Source organism: Labeo rohita, chromosome 6, assembly GCF_022985175.1.
Source record: "Labeo rohita strain BAU-BD-2019 chromosome 6, IGBB_LRoh.1.0, whole genome shotgun sequence".
NCBI classification, from domain to species: Eukaryota; Metazoa; Chordata; class Actinopteri; order Cypriniformes; family Cyprinidae; genus Labeo; species Labeo rohita.
Genome location: NC_066874.1, coordinates 12,066,722 through 12,084,174, shown reverse-complemented (window position 1 = coordinate 12,084,174; position 17,453 = coordinate 12,066,722). Strand labels below are relative to the sequence as shown.

Sequence of the window (17,453 nt, the reverse complement as noted above, 5' to 3'; positions counted from 1 at the left end):
TCTTTCTTCTTCTTCTTATTAGGCTATTATAAAAGGTTTTCATATACAAATACATAAAACTTTCAGGCATTATGAAACATACTCTACTTAGATAAACAATATAAAATGTTTTAAGATCATGGCCAAATAAACGTAATGTATTGTTTCATTAGGCTATGTGAAAATAAAAATGCAGAAGTACTTCTGTAGTTAGAGACGTCACGTGTTTCATCGCGAGATTTTAGTCTTGTGATCTCGGGTGAAGATGGCGGCTCCGCCAGACGAGCAGAGCTTAGAGTCCCGCATCAGTAAGTCAAACACATTTAAACTAAAAATGTATTACATTTTAATGTGACAGTACGAATAACAAGGAGATGCATACGCCTAAGATGATACCTTAGCACAAGCGCTTTGCTGAACGCAGATGCGGAGTGTCATGGTGTTGTTGGCAGTTGAGTTATTAGCATGCTAACGCCGATATAGTTGAGTTTCTGACACACTTTTGTTTTTAGTGTGTTTTGTGTGAGTATTTTTATTGTTGAGGGAGTGTGAGTTCTGTGCTGGACAGGTGAGAAGAGTTGTAAAATTGCAAGCTATCTGTCCATGATTCAAAAGGGAGGAGTCTCTGTAAGCAGAATCACATGATAAATAAAATATTGAATTAAGTCATTCAATAACAAAATATTTGTTACGCTTCAATAATGTAAAGTCCCCATTTATACTATATTTCCGTACTGTCATCCAACATGTCAGTCAAGAAGAGATGATTCATTCGCCTGTTTCCTTAAAGGGGCGATATCCGATCTACACTTTTGGCAGTTTTATGTTGTCTACTTGAAATGTTAAAGTCACAGTCATCACTTGGTTTGGCGACCCGACTCTGTGTCCAATTATATTTATGTCTCTTAATAATATTTATTAAAGTCAGTATCAAATTAAAATAATTTTTTGTATGTTTCTCTAATTATGTCACTGGATTATTGTGATTAATTTGTTCATGCATTTCATTTTATATGCATTTTTATTGACCTCTTAACATTTAGATCTGCCACTGGCCAGTATACAATGGCCACTTTCCACAATGCAGTCAACAACTGATGTAATTAGTCTGGTTTTGGCTTACTGGAGAGGGAAATTTGACTTAAAAAAAGAGTTAGATTTTTGGATAGCAAGATAATAATGGGCTACAGTGAACCTCTAAAAAGAACATGTCAATTTTGTACATGATATAAATGCTTAAGAACTTATTTTTATGTTGCTATGTATCAGCTTCTAGATTCAGATGTTTTATGGTTATTATTGTTTTTAAAGGGGTCATCGGATGCCCATTTTCCACAAGTTGATATGATTCTTTAGGGTCTTAATGAAAAGTCTGTAATATACTTTGGTTAAAAATTCTCAATGGTAGTATAAAACAACACCCTTTTTACCTTGACAAAATGAGCTCTGCAAAAATCATCCCATTCTGATGGATTGTTCCTTTAAATGCAAATGAGCTCTGCTCGCCCCACCCCTCTCTTAGAGCTGTGCTCCAAGAGATTGTTTACTTTAGCCGCTTTAGGCTTTAGGGTTGCAAAATTCCGGGAATTTTCAAGACTGGAAACTTTCCATGGGAATTAACGGGAATATATGGGAATTAACGGGAATTAATGGGAATATATGGGAATTAATGGAAATTATTGGGAATAAACTGGGAATTTGCAAAATTGCAGGAACTGGGAATGTAAATGTAGATGAGAAGAAAAACTTGCAGCATAATCTTGGTTAAAACAACCATGTTTAATGCAATTTTAGTTTAATTTCTGACCTACACACTGCTCAGTCACATGCACACTGCTTACTGCAGGGCTGTTAAGGCCACACACCCTACATCCACTGTACATTCCTCTATAACATGCACAGATCAAACTATCAAAAAATATTATGGTTAGTGTTCATGTAAATTACATAAATATTACAAAAATATATATGTTTATAACTTCCTTGTGCTGTGTGTAAGCTACTGCGCAACTAAATTATGCCATTGTTAAAACAAATACGCTGGATGAGCAAACATTTAGGTGAGATAATAGTAAATCAGATATGAACAATCTAAGCTAGTTAGCATTATTTCATTTACTATTTAGGAAGTATCAAATGCTAGCTAGCTTAAGCTGCAGTGCTATTCCTTATACCTTCTGCTAGCCAGTTTCATACAGAAGTACAGAACTGGTCAAAAGTTTGGACACATTCCTATTTTTGATGTTTTCTGAACATCTCTTATGATTTCTTATGTACATCAAGCAATATTGTAATATTGTGAAGTATTACAATTTAAAATAATGGTTTTCTGTTTTAATATACTTTAAATTATAATGTATTGCTATAAAAAAAGCTGAATTTACTACAGTCTTCACTGTCACATTGACGTAATCCTTCAGAAATCATTCTGAAATGCTGATTTATCAATTTTGGTAACAGCTGTGCTGTTAAATTTTTTTTAAAATTCCCTTTTCTTACAGGATTCTTTAATGAAAAAGAACAGCATTTATTTAAAATATAAGTCCTTTTTTAACAGTACAGTACTGTTTAAAAGTTTGGGGTCAGTATGTTTTTTTTTTCAATACAACTGAACAAGGATGTGTTCAGTTAATAAAAAGTAATAGTAAAGACTTATATTGTTAGAAAAGATTTCAGTTTTGAATAAATTATGTTCTTTTTAAGTTAAATCCAGGAAAAAAGCATCACAGATTCCAAAAAAATAAAAAAATGTCATTTTTAAAATTTGTATTAGTTTGCATGCATGTCAGCTTATAATCAAACAAAATGTTGAAATTTATATTTGTTTATGATACAGCTTCTCTAAATTTCCCCAAATTTCCAATTAATTTCCATAAATTCCCGTAAATTTCTGTTAAATTTCCAAATTGGAATATTTCCAAAATTCCCCGGACAAAGTTTCCATGGAAAGTTTCCGGAAATTTACCGGAAAATTTCCGCCCCTTTGCAACCCTATTAGCCGCTAAACTTGCTAACTAGCACGTTATTAGGAAAGGTGATTGCAGAGATTCATTTAAAAAAAAACCTTATACTCACTTCTGCTGTAGGTGAAACTGGATCACGAATGATTTTTGTGAACATAGACGCATTTATGTAGATCATAAATCACACTGACAGGCATCTGAGAATTGCTCGATTTGAAAAAGGGGATATTATTTTTACAGATTAATTAAAACCTCTGCATGGATTTTTATCATTTTAGGATAGATGTGTACATAGACGGCCAACACATTAATGTTCAAACAACATGTAAAAGTGAACTTTGCATCTGATGACCCCTTTAAAAAACTTTGAAAGGATTTCTTACTGTTTACTTTTATATCTTATAACACTTCATTTACAGTTGTTGTGATCTTTATGCAAAATTGCAGATATGCTTGTTATAGTTGGTAAGCGTTTTTTTTTTTTTTTTGGCAACTCTTTCTAACTTTTTTGTCGCTTACAGATAAAGCAACCAACCCTTTAAATCGAGAAACTGACTGGGAGAGTATTCAACTGTTCTGTGACCAACTCAGCAATGAACCTGAAGGGTGCGTCCATATTTCAGTCATCTTTAGTCTTAAATGTTTCTCCTCAAATTTGCAAAGTGAAAAACTGTTCACACAGAATGCTGATGTCTCACTAGTCTGTTTTCAGTCATTTTAAACCTCAAACAGTAGCTCAATACCTTGGTGAGATATTAGTCTTACAGACTTTAAATTAACTTCTGTCCTGTTAGGGGCAGTTAAACAAGCACTCATTACAGTGATCACTGAGCTTCTAAAGAACTGGCAAGCCATCGTCGTACTTGTATTTAAGTTTTCCTCAGGCTTTTTCTAGGGTTTATTGAATGTGATTGTTTTGTCATTGTGGCCGTGCATGTTCTTATAACAGTCCCAAAGGGAGAAACATACAATCAAAGGGTAAAGTTACCTGTCCTTATTTAGGTGAGCGTCACATGACCAGGAAGTGTAGAGAAAGTCAAGTCTCAATTAGGAATGTAAAAATAAATTGTTCAGATGTTTTTTCCTTTTGTTAGTGTCAATGTTAAGGGGTCTTGTTTTACAGATTATTCTTTTTGTTGTCCTAAATACATTGTGTCTTTAGTCCACAGTTGGCCACCAGGCTTCTTGCTCACAAGATTCAGTCCCCTCAAGAGTGGGAGGCCATGCAGGCACTCACGGTAAGATCAGCATTCTGGGTTTTTCCTCAGGGGTGTGGATGTAGTCAAAAACTAATTAGGGGTCCCAGCACTATAATATGCTGTAACCCTATTATGCTTAAATATAAACCCATTAAATGGTCTGGTTTCACCTATATTTACTAATTGATTTAGAACTGTTGAATGTGAGACTTAATGAAACTTGAACAGACAACAGGATATTCTGATGATGAACACAACATTTGGTCTGATGAAATTGTGGAGAGAAATTTTTTTTTTCCCAAGAAATATGGAATTTTACAAATTAGTCACAATTCAAAGCACAAAATCTCTTCTAGAATTAATGGTATTGTAAATAAATGCTCTGAATGAATTATATAGCTGATATTAAGAAATGGTCTACCTACTTTATTCTTTTTGTTAGGAATTGCATAACTGTGTGTTTGTGTCCTTAGGTTCTAGAAACCTGCGTGAAGAACTGTGGGAAAAGGTTCCATAATGAAGTGGGGAAGTTCCGTTTCTTGAATGAGCTTATCAAAGTCGTTTCCCCTAAGGTATGTTTTATTTTCTTGTATATAAATCAGCTTTGTCACTTTGTTACAATTCACACCACATATGTTAGTGTAATCACAAAATGTCAAAACATTGAAGGAATTCAGTTATTCCACGAAAGGAATAAATTAAAAATGTAATATATCTCACATTGTATAAAAATTGTATAAAAGACGTCCTAAATGTAAAATCACGTGGCTTAATGTAATTATTAACGTCAGTAAGCTATGGTTTATTTAAATAAAGGTGACCATTGCAGCTTCAAATTAAAAAAGGTGGCGCTGTTGTGCATTCTAAAGGTTTGTGGTTTTAGAGCAGATCACAGTCAATGAATAGTACACATTTATGCCTGAGCGTTTATACCTGAGCGTTGATCTGCTGTTGATCAATGAAAATTTTTGGTTTTGACAGGTTTTCCAAACCTGTATTTTAAGTTTTTTTCTTCTGCTGAAAAGTGAGTAATTCTTCAAAATAGTTTCAGGTTCCCGTTGACTTCCATTATACCAATTTCCATACATACTGAATAAAGTATTTTGAGTATTTTATACTTGCAGTTACCCTGTTTTGCTGATAAGCAGTATGAAGTCCTCATTAATCTGTGTCGCAGTCTGTTTAATTAAAAGTAGATAATTTTGAGATCGTGTTTTTTGTTCTGAATGGAAAACAGTATTAAATTTATTTGTCCAGCCTTTAAAAAGCATCTTAAATTTTATTTAAAAAAAACCTGCAGATTCCCTAGATAAAATTGGTTACTAATATTTTTTTGTCAATTTTTACACAATTTTACAACTTGTACGCACAAGGATACGCAGCAGCGATAGAGATAATGTAACTTCTGTGTTTACATAGTGTGCAGGAACTGAGCAGGGGCCTGTATGACAAAGCTAAATCCAGCCAATCCAAATGTATGCCTTTATTGCACATCCTTATTTGTGCATACCTAAATGTATTGCATGAGGAAGACGTAACACATAGAAACCAAAAGGAGAGTGATTTGCCTTTTTGACACACTATTTTCCTGTTTAATACTGTAAAGCTGCTTTGACACAATCTGTATTGTATAAAGCGCTATATAAATAAAGATGACTTGACTTGAGTGAAGCACTAAAGCAAGACGAAGAAAGTGGTGTCAAAAGTGAGTATCTGGTGATGTAGATGCAGACTTTCTGCTGAGAATGTCTCTTGCTGTTTAGAATGGGAATGTTAGTAGTCAATATCTTTGTTTATTATTTCCTTTAACTTATTTTTAATAACTGTCCATGTACCCTATTTCTGTTACAGTATCTTGGTTCTCGAGCCCCAGAACCAGTGAAGAAAAAAGTTTTAGAAATGATGTACAGCTGGACTGTGAGTTTACCAGAAGAGACAAAGATTTCTGATGCTTATCAGATGCTTAAAAAACAAGGTAACCTGACATGCAGGGTCCTGATTTCTCATAACTAGCACTTATTTAGCTGCATCTCACAGCAGATATGTGTGGTCAATAGCTGACATTTGTACATTTGTGTGTGCTGTTAAAATGATGGTAAACATGATATGCTTATATGTAAAACCATAAAGCTCTCTTGTGGGACCTTTTAGGAATTATTAAACAGGACCCAGACCTTCCTGATGATAAGCCCTGCCCTCCTCCACCGCCAAGGCCCAAAAATGCCATTTTTGAGGATGAGGAGAAATCAAAGGTTGTTGCGATGCCTTTTAAGATAATGATTTATGTCTTATTTTCCTAATCTGTGTTTTTGTGTACTGTGATTGAAACCTAAGAAGGATTTGGGATTCAGGTTGATCCATTTGCGAGACACAAAACTATTACTAGATGTTTGTAAACCGTGAGCCTATGAATCATTTTAAGATGAATCCAGGTACATAGAGAAGTAATTATACTTACATCTGTACACTCTCTTTTTTTCTGTCTCTCTCTGATTCAATAGATGTTGTCTCGTCTTCTGAATAGCTCTCACCCTGAGGACCTGCGGGCGGCAAACAAACTCATCAAAGAAATGGTTCAGGAGGTGTGTGGATGTGTGTGTGTCTGTCTTAGATAATGGATTGACTTATGGCGGGTTTTTAGTGTCTATTTCTCAGTGCAGCAATATAAAAAACTATATATAAAAGGCCAAAAATGGTCTGTTTACACCAAAACAAAACAAGTATGTGTCTGTCTGAACAAAAAACAAATTTACATGGGAACAATAGATCCTGCAGGACACAGTTCACCTGCTCTTCCATCCAGCTGTCAGAAGTACAGAAGCAGGAAATACAAGTTAGACATTCTTGACATTTAACTGGTTTAACGTCTTTTGAGGTTTTTTTGGGGGGTATGCTGAAATTTAAAGAAGCAAAATGTATGCATTAAGTGAAAGTAAGTCCATAAACTGTACTTTTCCTGTGTGAGCTCTAAAGATCTGTTGTGTGTAATTCATACTCTCTGTTTTCAGGATCAGAAGCGTATGGAGAAGGTGTCGAAGAGAGTGAATGCTATTCAGGAAGTAAAAGAGAGTGTTGGGCTTCTCACACAGTTACTGGGAGATTACAGCAAAGAGAGTGGGTCACATAGCAATGAGGAGCTAATTAAGGTTTGTAACACACCATCACACTCCTGACATGGCAGTAGTGGACTTAGAGCTACTACGCCACTCAACACAATCAGAGCAGCAAATACGTTTTTCACGTAATGCAAGTTGCGCATTTATTTTTGTTAAATAATTCAGTATGGTCTTTGTTGTGTCTTTGTAGGATCTGTACCAGCGTTGTGAGAAAATGAGACCTACTCTGTTCAGACTGGCCAGTGATACTGAGGACAATGATGAAGCTCTCGGTAAGGCATACAGACTGAAAGGCAAAACCTGTATTTCCACAATTAGTGTTAAATTCACATATTGCAGCATCAGCACTTATACTGACCTGAATTTAATCAACATCGAACTGCCTCAAGTTAAATAACGACATTGCTGCTTTTTGCAGAACTGCTTAGAGTTAACTCATTTCAAACTGATGAACTTCACACTGTTATTAATCTGATCTGAACTGAACCAACACTGAACTGAACACTGGCTTGCTTAGTTCAGGTCTGAATGACACCTAACTAGGGCTGGGCGATAATTTGATAACGATAATTATTGTACAATATAAATTTCCTCGATAAACGATAACTAAACAGCGCTGTGAGATCTGGTGTGAAGTGTCGAATTTTAGTATATTATTAATGTAGACATGTATTAAATGTATTGAAGGAGGAGTAATGGAATATAATTACAGTATTTGTGTGATTTAAGCTATGAAGTTTATGCATTTATATTAAATGTATTTAGACTACTGTTTTTCATATAAATACCTATGATATTGAAGTGCTATATTTGTGGTTTTAACTGTTATTATCATGATCTATGGATGATTCTATGGAAGAGCAATGGTTAATTAAAAAAAAAAATAATAAAACAGTCAGAATTATTAAATTTCACCATATAAAAATGAGGTTGCTACAGATTTTACAGATATTATTTTTAATAGAGAACATAAATCTACATCTGCCTCCTAACTAAATGTGAATTGCTAAGAGACAAAAAAAAGTTATTATTATTAATAATTAAATATTATTATTAATATTATCAGGCAACATAAACCTGTTTTTTGATTTGAAAATATTACTCAGTAAAACATGCAGAACTAAGAATTTTTTTTTTTTTTTTTTGTATTGAGATATTTATTTTGTTAAGGAAAAATGACTGGGAAAAGTGTAAAGAACTTAAAAAAAAAAACATTAAGTGTTTGTCATGTTCTGACCATAAAGAATAGTTTAAAGCTACAATTAACAGTTTTACAACTTTTACATTGTAGTAAAAATCTGCCTTTAAACTTGAAAGAAACAAAAATTTGACATTTATTATGATAATTATTAACATCGACTGATATGAGAAAAAAAATGTGGCCGTATTCCGTAGCCCTACACCTAACTTTCAGTAATTTATGTATATGACTGCAAGCACTGACACCATTGGTGGAAAACAAAACTAGAACTGAATTTAGTTGGATGATGGCACTGGTTGTCTTCTGTAGTGCTGCTTCATAGATAAATCGTATCTTGCATCTTTACAGTGCTATTATACTGAATCGAATCAACATTGAATTTTCCTGTATGTCTTTGTGAAGCTGCTTTGACAGAGCCTTTATTGTATGAAGCACTATAGCAATATTGGTGACTTGAACCCATGAGTTGGTCAGTATCTGACAGTTTTTTTTTTTTATGTGTTTGTCTTTAGCTGAGATCTTACAGGCGAATGACAGCCTAACACAGGTGATAAATCTGTACAGGCAGCTGGTGAAAGGTGAGGAGGTGAATGGAGACACCAGCAGCACAGCCACACTCCCAGGTACAGCACTGATGTCATCCATGAGCTCGGTGGTGTCTAGAGATCCTTGTTGAGCCTTGCTGAAATACAAAATGTCTCAGTTTGCTGTAAACTTTATTCTGAGGTTTTTAGCTCTTGGGAAATTCTTATGCAATAGAGTTCCCACTAATTTCTATGTTAATTCTCATTAAATACTCTTGGTGTTCACAGGCAGTACTGCTCTCTTGGACTTGACAGGACTGGACACCTCTCCTTCGGCTCAGTCTTTCTCTGAATTTCCTTCTAAGACATCATCTTCACAAGAGCTGGGCATCAGCCTTTTGGATGATGAGCTCATGTCCCTGGGTAAGAAATCTGCGATGACATTTTGCCATGTAATTCTCTTGATATAATATGAATTGTGAATTGGGGCATATAAAGGGATGCATAAAACAATAATGTATGATCCAAAAGTACTAAATGAATGCAAAAAAAGAGGTCAAAATGAGCCATCTTGGTTTCAGTGATGTTTTTTTTTTTTCTTCTTCTTCTTCTTTTAAGAAAAGGCATTACATAATTTTATAAATTTTTGTCAGTGTAATGAAATCATGTAAGAAACTACTATTCATTTAAAGGAGAAGTCCACTTCCAAAACAAAGATTCACATATAATGTACTCACCCCCTTGTCATCCAAGATGTTCATGACTTTCTTTCTTCAGTCGTAAAGAAATTATGTTTTTTGAGGAAAACATTTCTGAATTTTTCTCCATATAATGGACTGATATGGTGCCCTGAGTTTGAACTTCCAAAATGCAGTTTAAATGTGGTTTTAAACGATCCCGAATGCGGTTGTAAACGATCCCACCCGCGGAAGAAGGGTCTTATCTAGGGTAACGAACGGTTAGTTTAATAAAAATAATACAATTTATATACTTTTTTTAATGCCAGACACTCGTCTTGTCTTGCTCTGCCTGGACTGTTTTGGTTCCGGTTCATGACAGTTAGGGTATGTCGGAAAACTCACATCTCATGTTCTCCCTCAACTTCAAAATCGTCCTATATCACTGTTTTACCTTTTTTGTTAAGAATGTTTGGTCTTCTTTGCATGTTCACTTTGCAAAGACTGGGCCGGTACTTCTGCAGCGATGTAGGATGATTTTGAAATTATTTTTTATTTTTTTAAGTTGAGTAGGGCCCTATGAAATCAATTTTACTTTTTCCCAAATTCCGTTTTATTTTTTTCCAAAGTCCGTTTTTCCGTTTTAATTTTTCTGGATTCCGCTTTTTCCCGTTTTAATTTTTCTCAACTCCTTTTTAATGGTTAAATTCAGAGGCATCTCAGAGCCTGTCCTACATAAGCTTTTGTGCTTAAAAAGTATACAAATTTTTATTTTTCGAAAAAAAATGATCGAACGTTTTGCTAGTTAAGACCCTTCTTCCTCGGCTGGGATCATTTAGAGCCTTTTGAAGCTGCATTTAAAGTACATGTTGGAAGTTCAAATTCGGGGGGCACTATTATATGAAGAAATATCCTGAAATGTTTTCCTCAAAAACCATAATTTCTTTATGACTGAAGACAGAAAGACATGAACATCTTGGATGACAAGGAGGTGAGTAAATTTTTTGTAAATTATTGTTCTGGAAGTGGAGTTCTCCTTTAAGGATGGGACTGAAGTGTGTCCCCACCTCTAAGTACTGCCCCCCAGAATGTATATAAAACTACAATGTGCAGATCCCAATTCAGACTTCGGAATTTCCTACATCAGCTTCATTGTATTTAGCAGTTTTTGTGAGAGTGCAAAACTGAAAAGAAGTGATTAAAGGTGCACCAAACGATATTGATATTTGAAAGCACCAAAACAAACACACCCATACCCCAACAGGACCTCGCCCCTGTTTTGATATCTCGGCCCCACACGCATGTACACAATCCTGACATAATGACAATCGCAGAAACAAGTGAAGATGACACACAAGCATATTTAAACAAAAGCCAACACAGATAGTTGTGTGAAACAATGCAAAATCAACATTACTCACCTATCAAGAAGAAACAATGCAACCTCTGTGTCCGATTCCAGGCCTTCCCACTCCTTGAGTTCTCTCTTGCCTGATCGTAACCCTTCTTTTTAATGTTTAACCTCCTATATTTTCCTCTTTTTATTTATCTTCCATTTCTCTCTATCTATAGTTGATCTGCTAATATCCGTCCTGTGCACTCAAATTGAGTGCTCTTTTCTCTCTGTCTTTACATGACACGCCCCTTACTGCTGATTGGCTACAAGTATGTTTTGGGACTCAGTCCGACACTGTGGTCAGAAACGTTTTTTAAATATTGCTTAGTGCACCTTTAACAGCCTTTAACAGCTTCAGCAACAATGAAAGGAGCACTTTTTGCTTCTTTTTTATATGATCTATTCACAAATTATATATAGAAAAACAGCTAGACTGAATCAATGAAACTAAACAACACTGAAATCTTAAGATGTGTTTTAATGCATGTTAGCATCCTTTGTGAGCTGGCCCCTAGGGACAAAAATGATAATTTTAGATTATTTCACTTGATATTGTTATTGTAATTGACATTAAACATTTTTGTGGGGACCAACTCCATGTAATTTACCAATTTAAACACATTTAAATTACATTATTTTTATGTAGTATGTAACGATCAACAAAACAGTCAGATGTCTGGATGACACTGGCTAAGGGAGACTTTCAGTGTTGTGATCATGTTTGTTTGTTTGTTTGTTTGTTTGTAACTTTGTTTTAGGCTTAACTGAAGTCAATTCTAATCTGGCAACTTCTCAATCTGGAGATGCCATGACATGGAATACTTTTCAGGTGAGCTCGATAATAATCAGTTAGATTTATTGGTGATCATGGGATAAAGACCATGTTTTAGGAGCATGCCAGAATAGTTGACTAGTCATCCCCCAACCAGCTATCTAGATTTGAGTTCTAATTTAATTAACAGTATTTATTGGAGCATGCAGGACGACATGCCATTAATCTCAAATCTGTTGGCAGACTGTCAGGGCTGAAATTTTGAGTTCTTTACTTGTATCTCAAATTCAAATAATATTTAAAGCCAGTTGGTGCTTTAATGCTTGCAACTTACAAATGTGAATGCATAGTTTCTGAAGTTTTTTAATTAAATTTGAATTTTCAAGTTTGAGTTATAATTTGACAGTCCTAGTACTAGGGCAGTCGTTCTAGTACTAGTAGTCGTTCATTTTAAGCATTAGTCGACTATTAGTTGCATGTTTATTAATAAACCATTTAAATCATAATAATGAGCCTTTAATTGCCTACATAGCCCAATAAGCACGCAAGCATAAAGCTTGCCACAGCTCCCGGGCAGAAGTAATAATTATAAATGCTGCATTAACATTGATTATAGGAGGCTGCATTAACATTGTAAAAATGTATTGATAAACTAGTTCTTTCTTTGTTTTTGGTTTAAGAGATGAAGTCGGCAGCACTGACTTTTCATTTCCATAGTAGTGGTTGCGCCTGTATGCATGGTTCATACGGATTACATAATCTGAGAATTTGTTTTACATTTGAAGGATATATTTTTCATGTCTGTAATGCAAGTATAGACAGAGATTTGGTTATTATTATTTTTTTTCTGCGCACTTAAGTTCACAGAGACAGCAGAAAGCACATTCTGTTTGCTTTCATTATTTTACAAAAGCGCAATGTTTTGATGTTATTGTGCGTGCACACAAATAAACATAGTCTTTACTTCGAAAGATGTGTTACTCTTATCTGTATGACCAAAAATGAGTAAACACAATACTATTCAGCTTTCACACTCCGCACAGACACTTGAATAGGACATTTTTCTAGGTTAACATTAGATTGAGAGGCCATATTAAGTGGCTACTACTTACATATTTCAGATGATAAGCCATATTAGATGAATGATGGGTGAGCGTTTGGATGTTCTGCCTGATGTACTGTATTAACATAGCCCAGTCGTTAACAATCTGTCTATCTTCTCGACTACTAACGATGAGTCAACTATTAGGGAGCAGCCCTACCTAGTACAAATACAAATGTTTTTATTTTTTTATTCTTGTGCGATGAGTTTTAAGATGGTGTATAAAATTAAAATCAGGCTGATAGCTTGTTGATAGCTTGGGTAAATGTCATACGGATCCCTGCTTACCATAACACATTACTAATTTGTTAGTCATCAGAGTCTGTGGATGCAGCTGTTACGCCAGCCCCTGCAGTACTTTTGCCAGTGGCCAGTGCTACCAAGACGCCTGTTACTGCACCTGTGACATCCACTAAATCCCTAGATGAGTTAGACCTGTTGGGTAAGACCCTCCTGCAGCAGTCCCTACCCCCAGAAAGTCTTCAGGTCAAATGGTAAATGTATACTTATTTTCATTTTTCCATTAATTTTGCAAAACATACTAAACATGATTGAAAATACCTGTAAAATAAATGCAAAATTTATGAAAAAGTGTCTGGTTAATATTCATACATTGAAACGTCTTGAACAGGGACAAACTTCAGTCTCAGTCCAAACCCACACTACGAGACCTTCAGATCAAGTCTGGAACCAACACTGCTACAACCCCCAGCCCTGTGTTGCCCTTCTCCTCTGAGCCAGGAACTCTTCTGAATTCACAGCTCACAGCAGGCATCACTCCAGCTTCTACCCTTCAGGATGATATATCATTGGTGAATGTGACTGTGCCCCTGGAGTCTATTAAACCTAGTAAGACTTGAGCTGGTCGCTCTTTTCCATGCAATTATGACAAGAAGTCTTACTCATATAAAAAAAATGTAGTTTGCAAATATCTCACATTTGGGAACAGATTTGGGAACAGACAGACAGGATACTGCTAAGTTTTTTAGCAGTTTTAAGCTTAAAATAGAAGATGGTAAACAAGTCATATGGACCTCTTTTATGGTACTTTTGTGATCTTTTTGATGCTTGAAGGCCTCAGTCCCCATGGAGACTAATTGTATGAATAAGAGTGGTTTAGAGTTACATGAGCCTGAATAAATGTTTAGTTGTCTGTACTGTGTAAATTGTGGTGACGTTGTGGATCCTGCTTTTGTTGTTTGTTTTAATGTGAGGATATGTTGACCCAGTTGTTTTTTTCCTGTCTGTGACAGGTAGCTTGTTACCTGTGACAATCTTTGATAAACACAGCCTTCGAGTTCTGTTCCATTTTGCAAGAGACTCTCCACCAGCCCGGCCAGATGTTTTAGTGGTGATAATCTCCATGTTGTCTTCTGCCCCTGTGCCCATCACAAATGTACGATTCCAAGCGGCTGTTCCTAAGGTAACTTTATTTATCATCCATCTTTAGTGAACCTCTGTAGAATTCTGTATTGAAGCTGTATTGTATGTATGTGCAGACTATGAGAGTAAAGCTGCAGCCTCCATCAGGATCAGATTTACCTGCCTTCAATCCTATATTGCCCCCTGCCGCCATTACACAGGTCCTGCTTTTAGCCAACCCTCACAAGGTAAATAAACAGACGTATTCAGCAAATATTATGTAGTAGTTGGGCTGCAATGGTACATATATATATTGGATGCAGATTTAGGGCTTTCAGTACGGTACTTAGGGTGTACCACATAGGAAAAAAAACATTTAGGAGCAAGAACTACCAAGCCCAAATATACTGAAAATAAGTACCCCATAACTGCCCTTCTTTATAAGATACTGTATGAAAAATGAAGGCCAAAGTCATGTTGTTATCAACCTAATTACTATTCACAGTTTCTATGTGGACATACCCACAACAAAATTTGTTGTTTGGGAAAAAAGTAAACTCTAAACCTGAACATTTTAAAGAACAAATTATATCTGAAACCTGCGATTGGGCAGTGAAAAGACCTACAGTTGAAGTCAAAAGTTTACGTACACCTTGTAGAATCTGCTAAATATTATTTTACCAAAATAAAAGGGATCATACAAAATGCATGTTATTTTTATTTAGTACTGACCTGAATAAGATATTTCACATAAAAGACATTTACATTTAGTTCACAAGAGAAAATAATAGCTGAATTTATAAAAATGACCCCATTCAAAAGTTGATTCTTAATACTTTGTTGTTACATGAATGATCCACAGCTGTGGGTTTTTTTACACAAAAATACACAAAAATGTTGAGAAACCAAATAATCTGTGGGACCTGAAGGACTTTTCTGAAGAACAGCAGGCAGTTTAACTGTTAAGGACAAACAAGGGACTCATTACCTACCATCACTAAACAAAACAAAACAAAACAAAACAAAAAACACAGCCGTGGATCATTCAGGAAACAACACAGTATTAAGAATCAAGTGTATGTAAAATTTTGAAAAGGGTCATTTTTATTTTCGTTGTGGACTAAATTTAAATGCCTTTTATGTGAAATATCTTATTCAGGTCGGTACTAAATAAAAAAAAAAAAACATGGATTTTGTATGATACCTCTAATTTTGGTAAAATAATTAACATTTGGCAGATTCTGCAAGGTATGTTAACTTTTGACTTCAACTGTGCCACTGTTTTTACTTGAATAATAATTTCGAGACAGATTATTTTTCTCTTTGCTGTACCAAACTGTGACTTCAACATTGAGGTATGTACTGAAATTTTGTGTACTGTTGCAGCCCTATGCAAAAAATGTGGATATTATTTGTCAGTAAAGCTCACCAAATGTGATGGTAATGCTTCGTGGCTTTTGTCAGACATGTATAGCTGTCTTTGTTGCTGATTTGCAGATAGATCTGCTTACATTGCATTTCTTCAAGTTCATACTGTCATACAAGTTTTTTTTTTTTTTTTTTTTTTTGTTTTTTTTTTAAAGGAGAAGGTGCGGTTGAGATACAAACTGACATTTGATTTAGGACAAGAATCACATGACGAGAGTGGAGATGTAGAGCAGTTCCCTCCACCAGAGTCCTGGGGAAACCTTTAAAAGAACAGACTGATTTCCTGCTAGCGGCCCCTCTGCTTCCTTATGGCAGTTCATATCCAGACTATGTCAATGGCTCTGCCTTTGATCCACATCCTTCTGCCCTCTCCTTAATGTCTGAATGAGTACTGGGAGGAGGCCTTTAAATGAACTCATTTTATTTTTAATTCCAGTTGTTTGACCTTTTTTTCCAGCTTTGTTTTGTTTTCTGGTATGTCAGGCCCTTTTTGTATGAAGCTTTAAATGTTTGAAAGTTAGAGAGATGAGTTTCGTGGTCATTTATGACATTATTTCCATGTGTGAAATGAGATACTGGAGTCTTAAGTCAGCTGTAATGGCATAGAGCAGGTTAATTTTCTGCACTAATTGTTTCACTTTCATTGTGTTGATTAATAGGTTTTGTTCACTTGCACACATTCTTGATCATATTTGCTTTTTTGTGTGTGTTTGATTGTATTGTCAGGCTGCATGTGGTTTTAATGGCAACTGAAAAATCAATTTCTTAGCAAGAAATACTTTCAGTTCAGATGGTCTATATATTACAAATCAAACAGCCCCTTTTGTCATTCACTGTAATTTTTTATCTTAAGTTATGATTGTCCTAAAATTGCCCCATGTGCACTGTACTGCTCTTGAACATCACGCTGATGTCTTGTTTATATTTACCGTACGTGCCTAATCAGATTTTTTTTTCATGCTAACGTGAATATAGACATTTTGTGTTTATGCTTGTTTTTAATTTGGCAGAAACGTTAGAACCCTTTCTTGGTTAAGACTGTCTTTTGTTTTTGTGAAATCCCTGATGATTCCACATCTAATCTGGGCTCTCAGTGCAGTAGTGTAATGAATACTTTCACCCTTACCATTCCTATATGAGATAAATGAAGAATTCTGTACTCGAAATGATAACGCAGCTAATTTAAATAATGGTACTGCGGTTATATTTAAGCGGAATCAGGATGCTGCTGCATCGGATTTCTCTGTAGAAAGGAACTGAAATCACTGTGTTCCCAAATTAAACAATTCTAGTTTGTGTCACTCCTTACAGTTAAAGGTCTGTGCATTCCAGATCATTAGTCCTTTCGACCCGACAAAGTGTAAATAATATCGGTATTGCTATTATGTACATTTGCCAAAAACTAATACAGAGACTAAACATATGGAGAAGTGAATGTAGTGCAAATATGTATTTAAGGGAAATAAAGTTATTCTTTTTCTCGGGGGTTTAAAATGTGTGTTTTCATTTTTTGTTTTACGGGTTCGCCTGCCCATTCAGTCCTGCTAAGATAATGGTAAACGAACTTCGCTTGTTGTCCTCGAAAGACGTTTGAACCCGAAGCTGGGCTCGAACTCTGAGTAAGAACCCCCCTTTATGGTTGTACACTGAAAAAGGAGGAAGAGAAAGAAAAGGGAAGGAGGAGAAGGGGAGGCGGCGGGATGCCGGAAGAATTGTCACTGGGACTAAGCAGCG

General features: G+C 35.4%; 1 protein-coding gene across 1 annotated transcript; it reads left to right on the top strand.

Moving 5' to 3' along the window:
- Positions 1-209: 209 nt before the first annotated feature.
- On the top strand, positions 210-17,391 carry gga1 (golgi-associated, gamma adaptin ear containing, ARF binding protein 1). The gene is made up of 17 exons (XM_051111687.1): positions 210-287; positions 3,464-3,548; positions 4,105-4,180; positions 4,615-4,713; positions 5,993-6,116; positions 6,293-6,393; positions 6,643-6,723; positions 7,150-7,287; positions 7,448-7,529; positions 8,971-9,081; positions 9,271-9,405; positions 11,814-11,884; positions 13,242-13,423; positions 13,561-13,778; positions 14,183-14,352; positions 14,429-14,539; positions 15,875-17,391. The coding sequence occupies exons 1-17, from the start codon at positions 245-247 to the stop codon at positions 15,983-15,985; spliced, it is 1,938 nt and encodes a 645-aa protein (XP_050967644.1). The 5' UTR covers positions 210-244; the 3' UTR covers positions 15,986-17,391.
- Positions 17,392-17,453: the final 62 nt, after the last annotated feature.